We start from the raw sequence: 18,370 nt of genomic DNA, 5'->3' as shown, positions 1-18,370 counted from the left end.
TTGCCAGGACATGGCCACCTCCTGCACCGGAGCTGTTACAGGGCCAGTGAACCCCTGCCCATCACCCTGCATGGCTCCTGTGCCCGCCATGGCCCAGCACAGGGAGGGCTGCGATGGGATGCCGCATGCAGCCGGACCCCTGCACAGGGGGACGAGGCACCCCGGGAGTGTGGGGAGGGCCCCGTGCTGCTGGCAGGGCTGGGCCCGTGTGTCATCCCCAGGGGCGGGGAAGGGTGAGGTTTAAACGTGCTGCGGTCCTGGCAGGAAGCTGCGGCGAAGCAGCGGGACTGCGGGCACCGGCCGGGAGAACGCGTCCTGCGCCCACCGCGGCCGGGCAGGAGAGGTCCTGGGTGTCAGCGGCCGCGCCAGCACCGCAGCAGACCAAGGCGGGTCCCAGGTATGTGAGGAATGTGGCGTGGCTGCGCCCGCTGCCCGCAATGCGGTGCTGGGGCGGGCCACGGGCCATAGGGCAGCACTGCACGGAGCTGTGGTGTGCTGCGGGTGCAGGCAGCGGCGCCGGAGCCCCGGCATGAGCCGGGAATGGGGAAGGGGCAGGCGCTGGGCAGCACGTGCTGGGCCTGGCAGCACCATCCCATGGCTCCCAGGGACGGGGGTGCACAGTGCGGTGGGACTGACCCGGGGTGCGGCCACAGCAGCAGTCACTAACAGGCCATTGGTGGGATGCAGGCACCGTGTCCCCTCCATGGCAGCCGTGCAGGCAGGGACCCCCGAAGCGCCCCATCTGCCTTCCCCATCCCTGCCACCCTTCAGGTGCTGCCCCATCTCCTGTTCTTCCCCCGCTTCGCCCCATCCCACCAGAGACCCTCCCCGCCAGACCTCCCGGCTCGCACCCGCAGCCCCAGCGCTTCTCCAGCCGCTGCCTCCTCCAGCACTCCCGTTCTCAAACCCTGACCTCCAGCCCCCCCGTGAAACCGGCCCCTTCTCGCAGCCCTTCCCCACGGCCCCGGCAGCCAGTGCTGCACTGCGGGTGCACACGTGCAGGGTCATCCCATGCAGCCAGAGCTGCGACACTGCCCGTGGCACTGGGCGCACAAGGAAGAGCCTCCGCGGTGCCTTGGAGACACTGCCCGGAGGAGCTGGGGCTGCCCCATCCCTGGCAGTGCTCGAGGCCAGGTTGGACACAGGGGCTCGGAGCCCCCTGCTCCAGTGGAAGGGGTCCCTGCCCTGGCAGGGGCTGGAGCTGGAGCAGCTTCACGCTCCCTTCAACCCAAGCGTTCCGCGATTCACGGCCGAGGGCTCACGCAGGCCCCGGTGGCTGCGAAGGGGCCGGGGGAGCCCTGGAGCAGCGCCCGCGGCGCAGCCAGAAGCGGAGGCACCGCGCGGGGAGCGGCGGCCCCGCGGGCCTGGGCCCCCCCGGGCCGGCGGTGACTGCAGCCTCCCGTGGCGCGGCTCGCGGTGAGGGCGGCCGAGCCCGGCCCCTGCCCGGCCCCGCGCCGCCGCGGCCCCGCAGGGCACCCATGGGGAGGGGGCTGCATTGCCCCAGGCGCCGGCGGCTGGTTCGGGCATGGGGCGCCCGGGATCTGCCCGGGGGCTCCGCTTACTGCGGCCCCGCTGGCGCTGCCGCAGGGTGTGCCCGTGGCACGGCTGCGGGCCCGGCTCCGCCCGGAGCAGCACCGTGTGCGGCGCCTGACCCGGCATCTCCCCAGCAGGGAAGGGCTCGGCCAGCCCCGCTGTGCCCTCGTGCGTGGGGCAGGCTCGGGGCCGCCAGCGCTGCTGCATGCGCCTGGTGTGCGGTGCGCAGGGACGCCCTGCTCCCAGCCGGTGAGACAGGAGCCCTGGCGCTGCTGCCCTGCTCCCCACCCCCCCTGGCTCGGGAAGGCCCTTCCCAGGGGCAGCACCCCACGTCTCGTCCCGTCCCACACCACATCCACACCTTGGCGTCAGCTGCAGCCCCGAACTTGCCAACACAAACAGCGTTGCCTGGGCACATCCGAGCACTGACATCACTCTTGGACAGGGTGGGTAGGGGTGGGACAGGGTGGGTAGGGGTGGAACAAGGGGGAATGGCTGTGAACTGATTGAGGGTGGATTTAATGACAGGCTGAGAGCTGGGCTGGTTCAGCCTGGAGAAGAGAAGGCTCCTTAAGCGGAGCTCTTGGAGCAGCTCCAGTGCCTAAAGGGGCTGCAGGAAACCTGGAGGGGGGCTTTGGACAAGGGCCTGTAGGGCCAGGCCAAGGGGAATGGCTTGAACCTGCCCGAGGGGAGGCTGAGCTGAGCTCTTAGGCAGAAGCTCTTCCCTGTGAGGGTGCTGAGGCGCTGGCACAGGGTGCCCAGAGAAGCTGTGGCTGCCCCATCCCTGGCAGTGCTCAAGGCCAGGTTGGACACAGGGGCTTGGAGCCCCCTGCTCCAGTGGAAGGGGTCCCTGCCCGTGGCAGGGAGTTGGGAGCTGGAGGAGCTCTAAGGTCCATTCCAGCAAAAACCAGTCTGTGATAGATGGAGCCAGTGCTCATTGGAACCATTCCCCTGGCACCCAGCCTGGAGCACTGCTGAGACAGAGGAGCCCTTGTGAACAAAAGCTGCTGGCATGGCCCAAGGGACGTGGGACAAACTGGAGTGAGCACAGTGCATGCACTGGGGCAATCCTGCTCGGGCTGTGTCCGTGCAGCCATGTCCAGAGGTGCCAGTGGGCAGCACCGTGACTGGCTGCACAGGCTTGGGATCTCTGCAGCACTTGATGCTGCGGCTCTGTAGGGCCAGTCCAGCCCTGGCATTTCTCACCCTGGTGCCAGGGCTCTGCGGCTGATGGAATATGGAGCTCCTCCAGCTCCAGTCCCTGCCAGGGCAGGGACCCCTTCCACTGGAGCAGGGGGCTCCAAGCCCTGTTCAACCTGGCCTTGAGCACTGCCAGGGATGGGGCAGCCACAGCTTCTCTGGGCACCCTGTGCCAGTGTTTTACCAAACTCATTGTACATAATTTCTTCCTCACATCCAGCCTGAAACTCCCTCTTTTAGTTTAAACCCATCACCCCTTGTCCTGTCACGGCACGCCCTGCTAAAGTCTCTCCCCATCTTTCTTATGGGCCTCTTTTAAGTACTGAAAGGCTGCTCTGTCTCCCCAGCGCCTTCTCTTCTCCGGCTGAACAAGCCCAGGTCTCTCAGCCGTTTCTCACAGCAGAGGTGCTCCGGCCCTCACATCATTTTTGTGACCCTTCTCTGGACCCTCTCCAACAGCTCCATGTCTTTTCTGTGGTGAGGACTCCAGAGCTGGATGCAGGACTCCGGGGGGAGGTTCAGGGACAAGCACGTGGCCCTGGGGATGCTCAGCCTGGGGCTCTCACTTCTGACTGGGAAGAATTTCTTCTTCTTTTCCCCATGCTGTATTTAGCATGAAATCCATGGCAAAGATGATTTCTCACTGAGCTTTCCCATTCTCTCCCCTCTCTGCAGAGTCGTGACAGCAGTGGGAGCAGAGCAGCGGGAGGATGGAGAGCAAGCCTGCAGTGAACGGGCACGCTGCCCCTGTGTCTCCCCAGGAAGGCAGCCCAGGAGCAAACCAGTGGTGCCAGGATGTGCTGGCTCGCAAGGAGAGCAAAATGGCGGGGATGGATGGTCACAGCAAGCCCCCGGAAGCAGCTGGCAGCATTGCTGGAGTGTATGTGGAGGCTTCCAAGAAGATGATGAGTTTTTATGATGCCACCAGGGAGCACCTCCTGAGTCTGGACTCGGCACTCAGCCTCCTCGAGGCCCAGGCAGCCACGGGCTTCCTGGCTGACCCGGTGAAGAACAGGCGGGTGTCAGTGGCAGAAGCGGTGCAGATGGGGCTAGTGGGGCTGGAGCTGAAGGACAAGCTGCTCTCTGCAGAGAAAGCTGCTACCGGTTTTATGGACCCCTACACGGAAGAGAAGATTCCCCTGTTCCAGGCGATGCAGAAGGACCTGGTGGGGAGGGACCAAGGCACCCGCCTGCTCCAGGCCCAGATCGCGACCGGTGGCATCATTGACCCCAGCACCGGCTGCCGGCTCCCAGCAGATGTGGCCTGTGAGAGGGGCTATTTAGATGAAGAGATGAGCCAGCTCCTCTCTGATCCAAGCAATGAGGATGGCAAAAGGTTCCTCAACCCCAGTACTATGGAGAGGGTCACCTACATGGAGCTTATCAAGCGCTGTGTCATTGAACCAGGCTCAGGCTTCCTCCTCTTGCCCCTGCAGACGACGTTCCCAGGGCTGGGAGGGCGAGTGAGCAGCAGGGACCTGCTGGACTCAGGCATCATCAGCTCCGACACGTTCAGAGGTCTCGAGGAGGGAAGAGTCTCTGCCCAGGAGGTTGCAGAGAGTGACTCAGTTCAGCGGTTCCTGCGTGGGACAAGGACTGTGGCGGGCGTTGTCTTGCCTTCTGGTGAGCAGAAAAGCCTTTACCAGGCCCTGAGGGAGCATCTTCTCCTGCCTGGCACTGCCCTGATGCTCCTGCAAGTCCAGGCCTCCACTGGCAGCCTGACAGACCCCATCAAGAACAAAAGCTACTTGGTTGATGAAGCTGTTAGAGTCGGTCTCATTGGCCCAGAGCTTCATGAGAAACTGTCTTCAGCTGAGAAAAGCATCACAGGGTACAGGGACCCCTGCACTGGAGAAATGCTCTCTCTGTTCCAAGCCATCAGGAAGGGCTTTGTCCCCAAGGATCACGGCTTCTGCCTTCTGGAGGCTCAGATGGCCACTGGTGGGATAATTGCTCCAGGAAAACACCTCCGTGTCCCCACGGAGACAGCCTGCAAGTGGGAGTACCTGGACGAGGCCACGAGACAGCTCCTCTCCACTCCTACCAATGACATGAAAGGGTTCTTGGACCCCAGCTCCAAGGAGAAGTTGACCTACACGGACCTGCTCAAGCGCTGTGTGACTGATCCCAGCACTGGGCTCCTGCTGCTGCCCCTTGGAGGAGACAGCAGAGAGGGACTCAAGGGAACCCACCTCTTCTTTGACCACGAGACCCAGACAGCTCTGGAAAACACACGGGTACCTGTTGCTTTGGGCAAATTCAAGGGGAAGTCCGTGTCTCTCTGGAAACTTCTCTTCTCAGACTACATCCAGAGCGAGCAAAGAGCTGCTCTGTCCCAGCAGTACCTTGCAGGAACACTCTCCATGCAAGAGCTGAGTAAGGCAGTGAGTGCCACCGTCGAGGAGATGGCTTCCCCTGCTAACATCACCTTTGAAGGACTGAGGGACAGGGTGACAGCCGACCAGCTCCTGAGCTCTGAAATCATCAACAAAGATTTGTTTAAGAAACTGAAGGAGGGAGAAACATCGGCCAAAGAAGTCGTCAGCATGGACACGGTCAAGAAGTACCTGCAAGGCACAGGTAGCATCGGTGGACTGCTGCTTCCTGACTCCCAGGAGAAGATCAGCATCTACCAGGCAAAGCGGAAGGGACTTCTAAGGCCAGGAACGTCCCTGATCCTCCTGGAGGCCCAGGCTGCCACTGGGTTTATCATTGACCCAGCTGCCAACAGAAGGTATTCTGTAGGTGAGGCCTTGCAAGCAGGTGTCATTGGCCCTGATGTCTACGACAAGCTTCTGGCTGCGGAGAAATCGGTCACTGGCTACAGAGATCCTTACTCAGGGAACACCATCTCCCTCTTCCAGGCCATGCAGAAGGAGCTCATCGTTAGGGAGCACGGCATCCGCCTGCTCGAGGCCCAGATCGCCACGGGCGGTATCATCGACCCCGTCAACAGCCACCGCATCCCCGTGGAGGTGGCCTACAAGCGCGGGTACTTTGACAAGAAGATGAACTTGATCCTCTCGGACCCCAGCGATGACACCAAGGGCTTCTTCGACCCCAACACCCACGAGAACCTCACCTACCTGCAGCTGAAGGAGAAGTGCATCACGGAGCCGTCCACTGGGCTCTGCCTCCTGCCCCTGAACAGCAGGAAGCGCCAGTTCGTGGATGAAGCCACCAGGCAGGTGTTCAAGAGCTCCTGGCTGCCGGTCAGGTTCGGGCGGCTGCGGGGAGAGAAGGTCTCCGTGTGGGCCCTGCTGAACTCCGAGTACTTCAGCGAGGGGAAGCGCCGGGAGATATTCAACCACTACCAGCTGCGGAAGCTCACCCTGGAGCAGATCCGAGCCATGCTGGAGGAGGAAATGAAAAGATGGGCACCCATCAAGTTCCCAGCCATGAGGGGCAGTGTCAGTGCCTACCACCTGATGGAGACCGGAGTCATTGACAGGGCCCTGTTTGAGAGGGTGCTGGAGGGAGCTGTCACGCCAGAGGAAGTCCTGCGCATGGACTCTGTCAGAAAGTACCTCTATGGCTCTGGCAGCATTGGGGGGATTGTTCTCCAGCCATCAAATCAGAGGATAAGCATTTATGAGGCCATGAAGCAAAACATCATGCTACCTGGAATGGCCCTCCCATTGCTGGAGGCCCAGGCTGCCACAGGCTTCATCATCGACCCAGTCAACAACCAGAAGCTCTGTGTGGACGATGCCATCAAGAAGGGAGTCATTGGACCAGAAGTCCATGAGAAGCTGCAGCATGCAGAAGGGGCTGTCACAGGCTATAAAGATCCTTTCACAGGCAAGAAGATACCCCTCTTCCAGGCGATGAAGAAGGGCCTGATCGCAGACAAACAGGCCATGCAGTTAATGGAGGTGCAGATGGCTACAGGAGGCATCATTGACCCAACTTGTGGCCACTATATCCCCATAGAATCTGCCCAGAAGCGAGGGTGCCTGGATGAGGACACGAGCAAGGCCCTTTCTAAGCCCAGTGATGACAACAGAGCCTTCTGTGTCCCAGACAGCAAAGAGACCGTGAGCTATGCAGAGCTGATCAAGCGCTGCCAGAAGGACGAGGTCTCCGGCTTCCACTTGCTGCCTCTGCCGCAGGCGGCTGCTCCTGCCCGCAGTGATGAAGAAATCCAGCGGATCTTTGAGGAAACCATGGTGAAGGAGAGAGGGGTCTCCCTGTGGGAACTAATCCACTCTGGGTATTTCACCGAGGAGCAGAGGAGGAGGGACTTTGTGGAGAGGTTCCGGTCTGAGGAAATGTCACTGCAGGAGCTGGTTGCTCTTGTGCTCAGGTTGGTTGGGGAGATGGAGATGAAAGCCCGCACCCAGATCACCTTGGAGGGCCTGCGGGGCAGCATCCCTGCAGTGTGGCTGCTGGATGCTGGCATCATTACAAAGAAGACATTTGAAGAACTGGCCCAGGGCATACGAACTCCTGAGGAGGTGGCTGCGATGGAGAGTGTGAAGAGGTACTTGCAGGGCACAGGCAACATTGCTGGGGTATTCATAGAGGCATCCAAAAAGAAGATGAGCTTTTACGATGCCATGAAGAGCCATCTCCTCCTCCCTGGGGCTGCTGTGAGGCTGCTGGAAGCTCAGGCAGCCACAGGGTACCTGAGTGACCCAGCAACAAACCAGAGACTCAGCGTGAGGGATGCAGTGAGAGCTGCTGTAGTGGGTGAAGAGCTCACTGAGAAGCTCCTTCTGGCCGAGCGGGCAGTGACCGGCTACACAGACCCCTACACCGGGAACTCCATCTCCCTGTGCCAAGCGCTCAGGAAGGAGCTGATTCCTCTGGGAGAGGCTGTTCCCTTGGTGGAGGCCCAGCTGGCCACCGGAGGGGTCATTGATCCCATTCATCACCTCCACCTTCCACTGCAGGCCGCGTACAGGTATGGCTTCTACGACGAGGACCTCAACCAAACCCTGTCCCAGCCGGATGACAGCACCAAAGTCTTCTTTGATCCAAACACAAAGGAGAACGTGACCTACCAGCAGCTGAAGGACAGATGCTTTCAGGAGCCTGAGTCAGGTCTCTGGCTCCTTCCCCTCTCAGAAAACGCGATGTTCTGTGTGGATGAACAGACCATGGAGGTGCTGAAATCTGTGACTGTCTGTGTCAACATAGGGCGCTTCAAAGGACAGACAGTGTCAGTCTGGGACCTTCTCAACTCTGAATACCTCTCAGAGAGCAAGAGAAGAGAGCTGGTGCAAAGGTACAAAGACGAGAACACTGAAGTGCTGCATGAAATCATAGCAATTGTCACCACAATCATCAAAGAGACAGAGACACAAGGAAAGAAGTTTGCGTTCAAGGGCCTGCGGAAAAGGGTTTCTGCCAGTGACCTCTTCCAATCCCAACTGATAGACAAGAAAACCCTCGATGAGCTCAACCAGGGGAAGAAAACAGTCAAAGAAGTCACTGAAATGGACTCTGTTCGCAGGTACCTGGAGGGCAGCAATTTCATAGCAGGGGTCCTCATACAGCCAAGCAATGTGAAGATGAGCATCTACCAGGCCATGAGGAAGGGCATCCTAAGGCCAGGGACAGCGCTGGTGCTGCTGGAGGCACAGGCTGCCACTGGCTACATCATTGATCCAGAGAAGAACCAGAAGTTCTCAGTGGAGGAAGCATTGGCTGCAGGTCTAATTGGAGGGGAGGTTTTTGAAAAGCTGCTCTGTGCAGAGCGGGCCGTGACAGGCTACACCGATCCCTACACAAAAGCCCCAATGTCCCTGTTTGAAGCCATGAACCAAGGACTGATCGTGAAGAGCCACGGCATCCGCCTGCTTGAGGCCCAGATTGCCACCGGCGGCATCATTGACCCCGTGCACAGCCACCGCATCCCAGTCGAGGTGGCCTACCGGCGTGGGTACTTCAACCAGGAGATGAACCAGATCCTCTCAGACCCCAGTGATGACACCAAGGGCTTCTTTGACCCCAACACTCATGAGAACCTCACCTACATGCAGCTCCTGGAGAGATGTGTCCAAGATTCAGAGACGGGGCTGTACATGCTACAGGTTGTACAGGAGGGAGGAAGGTACTTCTACATTGATGAGTTTACGAAGCAGGATTTGCGCTCAAAGCCTCTTAACATCAAAGTTGGAAAGTTTAAGGACCAGACAGTTTCCATCTGGGAAATTCTCTGCTCTCATTACATCTCCGAGCAGAAAAGGAAAGAACTGGTGATGCAGTACAAGTGCAAAACCCTAACACTGGAAGGCCTTACAGCCCTCCTTTTCAGAATCATTGAGGACACAGAGCAAAGAGCAGAAGCCCTCAAGGTGAAAGGACTCCGGGGGGATGTGTCGATATCAGAATTGTTTAACTCTGAGATCATTGACAAGAAAACTCTAGAGCAGCTCCAGGATGGAAGTCTCACACTTGCCAGCCTCACCAAGAGGGACAACATCAAGAGGTACTTAGAGGGCACTGGATGCATTGCCGGCATTCTACTCCCATCAAGGAAAGAGAAGATGAGCATCTACCAGGCCCTGAAAAAGGGCCTTCTCACAGAACAGTGTGCTCTGGGGCTGCTAGAGGCACAGGTTGCCACTGGTTTCCTCATTGACCCACTGAAAAATAAGAAGCTCTCTGTAGACGAGGCCATCTCGTCTGGACTGGTGGGGAGCAACTTCCACAGGCAGCTCCTGTCAGCAGAGAAAGCCGTGATGGGATACACGGATCCTCAAACAGGAAAGAAAATGTCCCTCTTTCAGGCCATAAAGCAGAAGATAACAGTCAAGGAGCATGGCACCCGCCTGCTTGAGGCCCAGATTGCCACCGGCGGCATCATCGACCCCGTGCACAGCCACCACCTGCCCTTGGAGGTAGCCTACCAGCGTGGACACTTGGACGACGACATGTTCCTCATGCTTTCTGATCCTGACCATGGCTGCAAAGGTTTTATAGATCCAAACACTCATGAGAAGATCAGCTACAGTCAGCTCCTGCAGAGATGTTCCAAAGACAGAGAAACTGGCTGGTACCTGCTGCAGGTCATGGAGAAGGATGATGACTATTTCTACATTGACGAGCAAACAAAAACAGCCCTGTTGTCTACAAAGGTGCAAGTGCCTGTTGGAAAATACAAAGGACAGGTATTATCACTGTGGGAACTTCTCTGCACTGAGTACATCACAGAGGAGAAGAGAAAAGAACTGATGAAAAAATACAAAGAGGAATCCCATCACATTATCCAGGGAATCATTGAAACAATACTAAGCATCATTAAAGAAAAAGAAGAAGGCAGAAGTGATGTATGGTTCCAAGGAATCAGACAACAGATCACAGCATCGGAACTTCTCAGTGCACAGATAATTACAGAAGAAACGATGGAAAAACTCCACAAAGGAAGAGAGACAGCAGAAGAAATATCTCAGATGGACAGTGTGAGAAAATACCTCGAAGGAACTGGAAGCATTGCTGGCATCCTGGTGCCCTGCAAGGGCGAGCCCGGCAAGCTGGAGAAGATGAGCATCTACCAGGCCATGTGGAAGGGCATCCTGAGGCAGGGCACGGCCCTGGTGCTGCTGGAGGCGCAGGCTGCCACCGGCTTCGTCATTGACCCGGTCACTAACAAGAAGCTCTCCGTGGACGAGGCTGTGTCCTCGGGGCTCGTAGGAAGTGAACTCCAGAAGAAACTTCTCTCTGCAGAGAGATCTGTGACGGGTTACACAGACCCATACACAGGACAAAAGATCTCCCTCTTCCAGGCCATGCAGAAGGAGCTCATCGTCAAAGAGCACGGCATCCGTCTGCTCGAGGCCCAGATCGCCACGGGCGGCATCGTCGACCCCGTGCACAGCCACCGCCTGCCCGTGGAAGCTGCCTACCAGCGCGGCTACTTCGACCGGGAGATGAACCAGATCCTCTCGGACCCCAGCGACGACACCAAGGGCTTCTTCGACCCCAACACCCACGAGAACCTCACCTACATGCAGCTCCTGCGCCGCTGCGTGCCCGACCCAGACACGGGGCTGCTGATGCTGCAGCTGATGGACAAGGGCTCCGTGCTCCACCAGCTGAGCGAGGAGGCCCGCCAAGCCCTGCAGGCCGCCCGCACCACGCTCAGCGTGGGGCTCTTCCAGGGCCAGAGCGTCACCCTCTGGGAGCTCCTCTTCTCCCGCTACGTGCCCGAGCACCGGCGCCAGGACCTGCTGCGCCGCTATAAGGCGGGGAGCGTCACCGTCTCGGAGATGAGCACCCTCCTCACCACCATCATCACGGAGGCTGAGCAGCGGGCGGCCCCGGTGCCGGTTCGCGCCCAGAACGGTGAGCCCGTGAGCTCCCGGCACGAGTGGGAGCGGGAGCGGAAGCTGGAACGGGAGCGGGAGCTGGATCGGGAGCAGGAGCGGGAGAGGGAGCTGGAACAGGAACGGGAGCGGGAGCTGGAGCGGTCCCTGCAGTCCCGCACCGTCGAGGTCCCGGGCAGCAGCTTCCGCGGCAGGAAGGTGTCCCTGTGGGAGCTCCTCTTCTCCCGGTACGTGAGCGAGGCCAAGAGGCAGGAGCTGCTGGGGCTGCTGCGGGCCGGGAGCCTGGCGCTGGACGAGCTGGCAGCGCTGCTGCTGGCCCTGGTGCAGGAGGCGGTGGAGCGCAGCAGCGCGGTGAAGTTCACGGGCCTCAGGAGGCAGGTGACGGCCTCGGACCTGGCGGACTCGGGCATCATCGACAAGGACACGCTGGCCGACCTGGTGCAGGGCGCCAGGACAGTGGCGGAGGTGACGGAAATGGCCTCGGTCAAGCGCTACCTGGACGGCACGGGCTGCATCGCCGGCGTGCTGGTGCCCTGCAAGGGCGAGCCCGGCAAGCTGGAGAAGATGAGCATCTACCAGGCCATGTGGAAGGGCATCCTGAGGCAGGGCACGGCCCTGGTGCTGCTGGAGGCGCAGGCTGCCACCGGCTTCGTCATTGACCCGGTCACTAACAAGAAGCTCTCCGTGGACGAGGCTGTGTCCTCGGGGCTGGTGGGCAGCGAGCTGCACGAGAAGCTGCTGTCGGCGGAGCGCGCCGTGACCGGCTACACCGACCCCTACAGCGGGGAGCAGATCTCCCTCTTCCAGGCCATGCAGAAGGAGCTCATCGTCAAGGAGCACGGCATCCGCCTGCTCGAGGCCCAGATCGCCACGGGCGGCATCGTCGACCCTGTGCACAGCCACCGCCTGCCCGTGGAGGTGGCCTACCAGCGCGGCTACTTCGACCGGGAGATGAACCAGATCCTCTCGGACCCCAGCGACGACACCAAGGGCTTCTTCGACCCCAACACCCACGAGAACCTCACCTACATGCAGCTCCTGCGCCGCTGCGTGCCCGACCCGGACACGGGGCTGCTGATGCTGCAGCTGATGGACAAGGGCTCCGTGCTCCACCAGCTGAGCGAGGAGGCCCGCCAAGCCCTGCAGGCCGCCCGCACCACGCTCAGCGTGGGGCTCTTCCAGGGCCAGAGCGTCACCCTCTGGGAGCTCCTCTTCTCCCGCTACGTGCCCGAGCACCGGCGCCAGGACCTGCTGCGCCGCTATAAGGCGGGGACCGTCACCGTCTCGGAGATGAGCACCCTCCTCACCACCATCATCACGGAGGCTGAGCAGCGGGCGGCCCCGGTGCCGGTTCGCGCCCAGAACGGCGAGCCCGTGAGCTCCCGGCACGAGTGGGAGCGGGAGCGGGAGCTGGAACGGGAACGGGAGCTGGAACGGGAGCGGAAGCTGGATCGGGAGCGGAAGCTGGATCGGGAGCAGGAGCGGGAGAGGGAGCTGGAACAGGAACGGGAGCGGGAGCTGGAGCGGTCCCTGCAGTCCCGCACCGTCGAGGTCCCGGGCAGCAGCTTCCGCGGCAGGAAGGTGTCCCTGTGGGAGCTCCTCTTCTCCCGGTACGTGAGCGAGGCCAAGAGGCAGGAGCTGCTGGGGCTGCTGCGGGCCGGGAGCCTGGCGCTGGACGAGCTGGCAGCGCTGCTGCTGGCCCTGGTGCAGGAGGCGGTGGAGCGCAGCAGCGCGGTGAAGTTCACGGGCCTCAGGAGGCAGGTGACGGCCTCGGACCTGGCGGACTCGGGCATCATCGACAAGGACACGCTGGCCGACCTGGTGCAGGGCGCCAGGACAGTGGCGGAGGTGACGGAAATGGCCTCGGTCAAGCGCTACCTGGATGGCACGGGCTGCATCGCCGGCGTGCTGGTGCCCTGCAAGGGCGAGCCCGGCAAGCTGGAGAAGATGAGCATCTACCAGGCCATGTGGAAGGGCATCCTGAGGCAGGGCACGGCCCTGGTGCTGCTGGAGGCGCAGGCTGCCACCGGCTTCGTCATTGACCCGGTCACTAACAAGAAGCTCTCCGTGGACGAGGCTGTGTCCTCGGGGCTGGTGGGCAGCGAGCTGCACGAGAAGCTGCTGTCGGCGGAGCGCGCCGTGACCGGCTACACCGACCCCTACAGCGGGGAGCAGATCTCCCTCTTCCAGGCCATGCAGAAGGAGCTCATCGTCAAGGAGCACGGCATCCGCCTGCTCGAGGCCCAGATCGCCACGGGCGGCATCGTCGACCCTGTGCACAGCCACCGCCTGCCCGTGGAAGCTGCCTACCAGCGCGGCTACTTCGACCAGGAGATGAACCAGATCCTCTCGGACCCCAGCGACGACACCAAGGGCTTCTTCGACCCCAACACCCACGAGAACCTCACCTACATGCAGCTCCTGCGCCGCTGCGTGCCCGACCCGGACACGGGGCTGCTGATGCTGCAGCTGATGGACAAGGGCTCCGTGCTCCACCAGCTGAGCGAGGAGGCCCGCCAAGCCCTGCAGGCCGCCCGCACCACGCTCAGCGTGGGGCTCTTCCAGGGCCAGAGCGTCACCCTCTGGGAGCTCCTCTTCTCCCGCTACGTGCCCGAGCACCGGCGCCAGGACCTGCTGCGCCGCTATAAGGCGGGGAGCGTCACCGTCTCGGAGATGAGCACCCTCCTCACCACCATCATCACGGAGGCTGAGCAGCGGGCGGCCCCGGTGCCGGTTCGCGCCCAGAACGGCGAGCCCGTGAGCTCCCGGCACGAGTGGGAGCGGGAGCGGGAGCTGGATCGGGAGCGGAAGCTGGATCGGGAGCAGGAGCGGGAGAGGGAGCTGGAACAGGAACGGGAGCGGGAGCTGGAGCGGTCCCTGCAGTCCCGCACCGTCGAGGTCCCGGGCAGCAGCTTCCGCGGCAGGAAGGTGTCCCTGTGGGAGCTCCTCTTCTCCCGGTACGTGAGCGAGGCCAAGAGGCAGGAGCTGCTGGGGCTGCTGCGGGCCGGGAGCCTGGCGCTGGACGAGCTGGCAGCGCTGCTGCTGGCCCTGGTGCAGGAGGCGGTGGAGCGCAGCAGCGCGGTGAAGTTCACGGGCCTCAGGAGGCAGGTGACGGCCTTGGACCTGGCGGACTCGGGCATCATCGACAAGGACACGCTGGCCGACCTGGTGCAGGGCGCCAGGACAGTGGCGGAGGTGACGGAAATGGCCTCGGTCAAGCGCTACCTGGACGGCACGGGCTGCATCGCCGGCGTGCTGGTGCCCTGCAATGGCGAGCCCGGCAAGCTGGAGAAGATGAGCATCTACCAGGCCATGTGGAAGGGCATCCTGAGGCAGGGCACGGCCCTGGTGCTGCTGGAGGCGCAGGCTGCCACCGGCTTCGTCATTGACCCGGTCACTAACAAGAAGCTCTCCGTGGACGAGGCTGTGTCCTCGGGGCTGGTGGGCAGCGAGCTGCACGAGAAGCTGCTGTCGGCGGAGCGCGCCGTGACCGGCTACACCGACCCCTACAGCGGGGAGCAGATCTCCCTCTTCCAGGCCATGCAGAAGGAGCTCATCGTCAAGGAGCACGGCATCCGCCTGCTCGAGGCCCAGATCGCCACGGGCGGCATCGTTGACCCCGTGCACAGCCACCGCCTGCCCGTGGAGGTGGCCTACCAGCGCGGCTACTTCGACCGGGAGATGAACCAGATCCTCTCGGACCCCAGTGATGACACCAAGGGCTTCTTCGACCCCAACACCCACGAGAACCTCACCTACATGCAGCTCCTGCGCCGCTGCGTGCCCGACCCGGACACGGGTCTTTATTTTCTCAGTATTTCTAGAGTGTAAATGTCAAACCTTTTCCATTTTTGCCCTGTTTCCGTGCTGATCCATGGTTTCATCTTTTGGTTTTCATAGTTTTCTTTCTTGTTTATATCCTATTTTATAAACTTCTATTTCCATTTAAAGAGTTTCACTATTGTTTTCTTTTCAATAACCCACACTCATCAGGCAGAGCTTTTATATGTCTCCCCCAAGCCCTCTGGTACCGTGTGTTAAGCCTTTGCCTTCTCCAGTCTTGGGGAACACAGGGATCAGCTTGGGTTATCTCAGGTCACTGTGGTGACATATGGTGTCCTCATTTCCCTCATCCATTATGTCTTCTGTGCTGTGTGAGCTGTAGTGTGAATGGGTTTTTTTTCTCCTTCTATTCTCTTTTTTTATGCATGAAGAACATTCTTCCTAGCATATTTGCAGGGCGTTATTGGTGTTGGAGGTTTCCAAGCTTGGATGTTGCCTGGAGATCAGGTTTCCATGCAGGCACTTTCCAGGCTGGGGTTAGGTGGTACTGGGATGGGAGACATTACCTTTGCTTACTCTTAATCTCTCACCCTGTGTAGTTTTCCAGTGGTGTCTGGTCTGTAAGCACGCTCACCTCAGAGCAGTTTGGTCTCTCAGTGGTATGTACCCTCAGTTCACTCACAGGCTGTGCTTTCTTTCCTCCTTCTCCATGGAGCCCCTCTAGAGCTCTGCTCTGAGCTTCATGCTGCTGTGCCGTGTTACTTGTTCTGACCTGACCTGGTCCATGTGCTGCATTCCTGGACGGAGGCAGCCCCAGAACCACTCTGCCGTGGAGGTCAGGGCTGAGTAATTCTGCTATTGTTACTAGAAAGAAGCTTACTCCCCTTAAATGCATGACCCTGGGTCATTTGCCTCCATTAACCAAGTAATGTCGTGGAAAATGGGCTTTTCTACCACAGCTTGTACAGCTGATATCTGGAAACAGGAGTAGCTGTGAAACTCCTGCCATGACTGGCTGCGTAGCCTGGAGGTTTGCACAGGCTCGCAAAGGGGTGGGAGAAATTAACAGGAGAGAAGTCACAGAATCCCAGCCTGGTTTATGTTGGAACAGACCTCAGAGCTCTTCTAGCTCCAGCCCCTTCCACTGGAGCAGGGGGCTCCAAGCCCCTGTGTCCAACCTGGCCTTGAGCACTGCCAGGGATGGGGCAGCCACAGCTTCTCTGGGCACCTGTGCCAGCGCCTCAGCACCCTCCCAGGGAAGAGCTTCTGCCTAAGAGCTCAGCTCAGTCTCCCCTCGGGCAGGTTCAAGCCATTCCCCTTGGCCTGTCCCTGCAGGTCCTTGTCCAAAGCCCTCTCCAGTTTCCCTGGAGGCCCTTTTCCTGCAGCCCCTTTAGGCACTGGAGCTGCTCTATGGTCTCCCCTGAAGGAGCCTTCTCTTCTCCAGCCTCAGTTATCACAGATTACCTGATGCGTGCTCAGCAATGGTCAGAATAAACCGGAGGTTAGGATTAGGGAGGGAACATGCCCACATCAGGGCAAAAAACACAGAAGCTGTGTCCGTCCAAAGGCGCCGCATAACACCCAAAGATGAGACCGAGCTTCTTCATGGGGCTGTGAGTGGGTCTCAGCAGTGGCCCAGAACTGGTGGTCAGTGGGGCTCTGGTGTTGCAAGGCAGTAGAAGGAGGATACCCACTTCTTTGAGGTATTTGGTCAAAAAGCCACTAAAACCAACACAGGAGTAAACCTGACTGACAAATGACTCGGTGATGGGAACCAACCTGGCCAGTCACACAAGTCAGTCAGGATAGTTGGAGTGAGGAGATGCTTATTTCTTCTGTTAAGTTGTTAAGGGGATGGCAGAAGCAAACACAGACAGATAAAACCTGAGCAATTAGTGTTAATGAAGATGATTGATAGCCAGAAACAAGCCTGGCACTAATTGATGGGCTATCAAGAAACCACAGGCATACCAGGGCCTTCCAGCTGCAATGGATGGAACCATGAGGGTCCCCACAGAGTGTCTGGTGGGGGGGCTCAGCTCTCTGGATCTGGGGAGGGTCCCACAGTCCACGTCCCAAAAAAGCATCTCCTGGGGGGTCTGGTACGAGTGAGGGGCTCCGTGGAGGGGCTGGGGTGGGACCATGCGTCACAGCCCATGTGGCTGGTGGGGTGGTGGCATCTTCCCCAGTCCTGGGTGAGGATGTGGGCAGGGCAGCAGGAGGCAGAGGGGCTGTGCTGGCACTCAGAGGAGCTGTGCTTTAAGGTCCCCTCCCACAGAAGCCAGCCCGCGATCCTGTCATGGCCCCACGGGAGCAGGGAGCTGTACCCGTGCCTCAGAGCAGAGCCCCCCTTCCTGCGGCCGTAAACACAAAACCTTCTCGTGTTCCCAGGAACTGCTGAGGGAAACCTCCAGGGAGCTGGGAAGCCAAAGGACAAGCCGGTTCCCCGGCCAGGGTGGCAGAACAGTTGGAGCCACGGCAGACCCCCGGCACTCCGGCTTACCTGCCTCCCGCCCGCGCCGCTGGCCTGAAGCACCAGGACAAGTCCTGCCGATCCCTGTTCCCCCGAATCACGCGTCGGGGCAGAGGATGTCTGAGAGCTGCTTTCCTACAGTGCTCCCGGTTGCGCAATCACGTCTCTCCAAGGCAGAGTAAAGAGGATTTTCGCCTTCGTGTTTGCCCACCGCCGCCTGCCCCTGCCCGGCCCGGCTCCTGGCCTTGCCTGGCTCCTTGCGCCTTCTGGAAGGGGATGGATTTCTTATCGTTGCCCTCACGGGCATCGCTCAGCTGGCGGGGAGCAGGAGGCGCCCATCGGAAGCTCCCAGCTCCCGAGGCAGCTCCACGCCGGCCGGGAGCAGCCGCACGCTGCTGCGCGGGGCCCCGTGCCTGGGGCGCGCTGCCGCTGGGAGGCCCGGTGCAGGAGCTCCAGGCAGCGGGGGGCACCGGGCCGCGGGGAGCCGGCTGCTGCTGATGTCCTGGCCCCGGCAGCCAAGGTGGCAACCACATCCTGCCTGTACCAGCCCCAGGGCGGCAGCGGGGCCGCGGCAGGGACTGTGCCCCTGCACCGGGCACTGGGGAGGCCGCAGCTCGGATCCTGTGCTCAGCTCCGGGCCCCTCACTGCAAGAGAGACATTGAGGGGCTGGAGCGAGGCCAGAGAAGGGAATGGGGCTGGTGCAGGGCCTGGAGCACAGCGGGGATGGGGAAGGGCTGAGGGAGCTGGGGGGTTCAGATGGAGAAGAGAAGGCTCAGGGGGGACCTGATGGCTCCCTACAAGTGCCTGACAGGAGGATGGAGCCAGGAGGGGCTGAGCTCTGCTCCCAAGGAACAAGGGATGGGACAAGAGGAACTGGCCTCAAGCTGCCCCAGGGCAGGGTCAGATGGAGCTGAGGGACAATTCCTGCCCCAGAGGGTGCTCAGCATTGGAAGGGGCTGCGCAGGGCAGGGCTGCAGGCACCGGCCCTGCGAGTGCTCACACCCCCTCAGTGCCATGGGGCAGGGGTGGCCTTGGCAGGGCTGTGGTAAGGGTTGGACTGGGTGAGCTTAAAGGGCTTTTCCAACCCAGCTGATTCTATGACTCCTC

At 60.6% G+C, this 18,370-nt stretch overlaps 1 protein-coding gene across 1 annotated transcript; it reads left to right on the top strand.

The window, feature by feature from the left end:
* The first annotated feature begins 280 nt into the window (after positions 1-280).
* Positions 281-14,890, top strand: EPPK1 (epiplakin 1). Its single transcript, XM_065664141.1, has 3 exons — positions 281-397; positions 3,409-12,380; positions 12,471-14,890. Exons 2-3 carry the CDS (start codon positions 3,444-3,446, stop codon positions 14,835-14,837), a joined length of 11,304 nt encoding a protein of 3,767 aa, XP_065520213.1. The 5' UTR covers positions 281-397; positions 3,409-3,443; the 3' UTR covers positions 14,838-14,890.
* Positions 14,891-18,370: the final 3,480 nt, after the last annotated feature.

This window comes from Lathamus discolor (assembly GCF_037157495.1).
Source record: "Lathamus discolor isolate bLatDis1 chromosome 2 unlocalized genomic scaffold, bLatDis1.hap1 SUPER_2_unloc_1, whole genome shotgun sequence".
NCBI lineage: Eukaryota > Metazoa > Chordata > Aves > Psittaciformes > Psittacidae > Lathamus > Lathamus discolor.
This window is presented reverse-complemented; position numbering and strand designations above follow the sequence as displayed.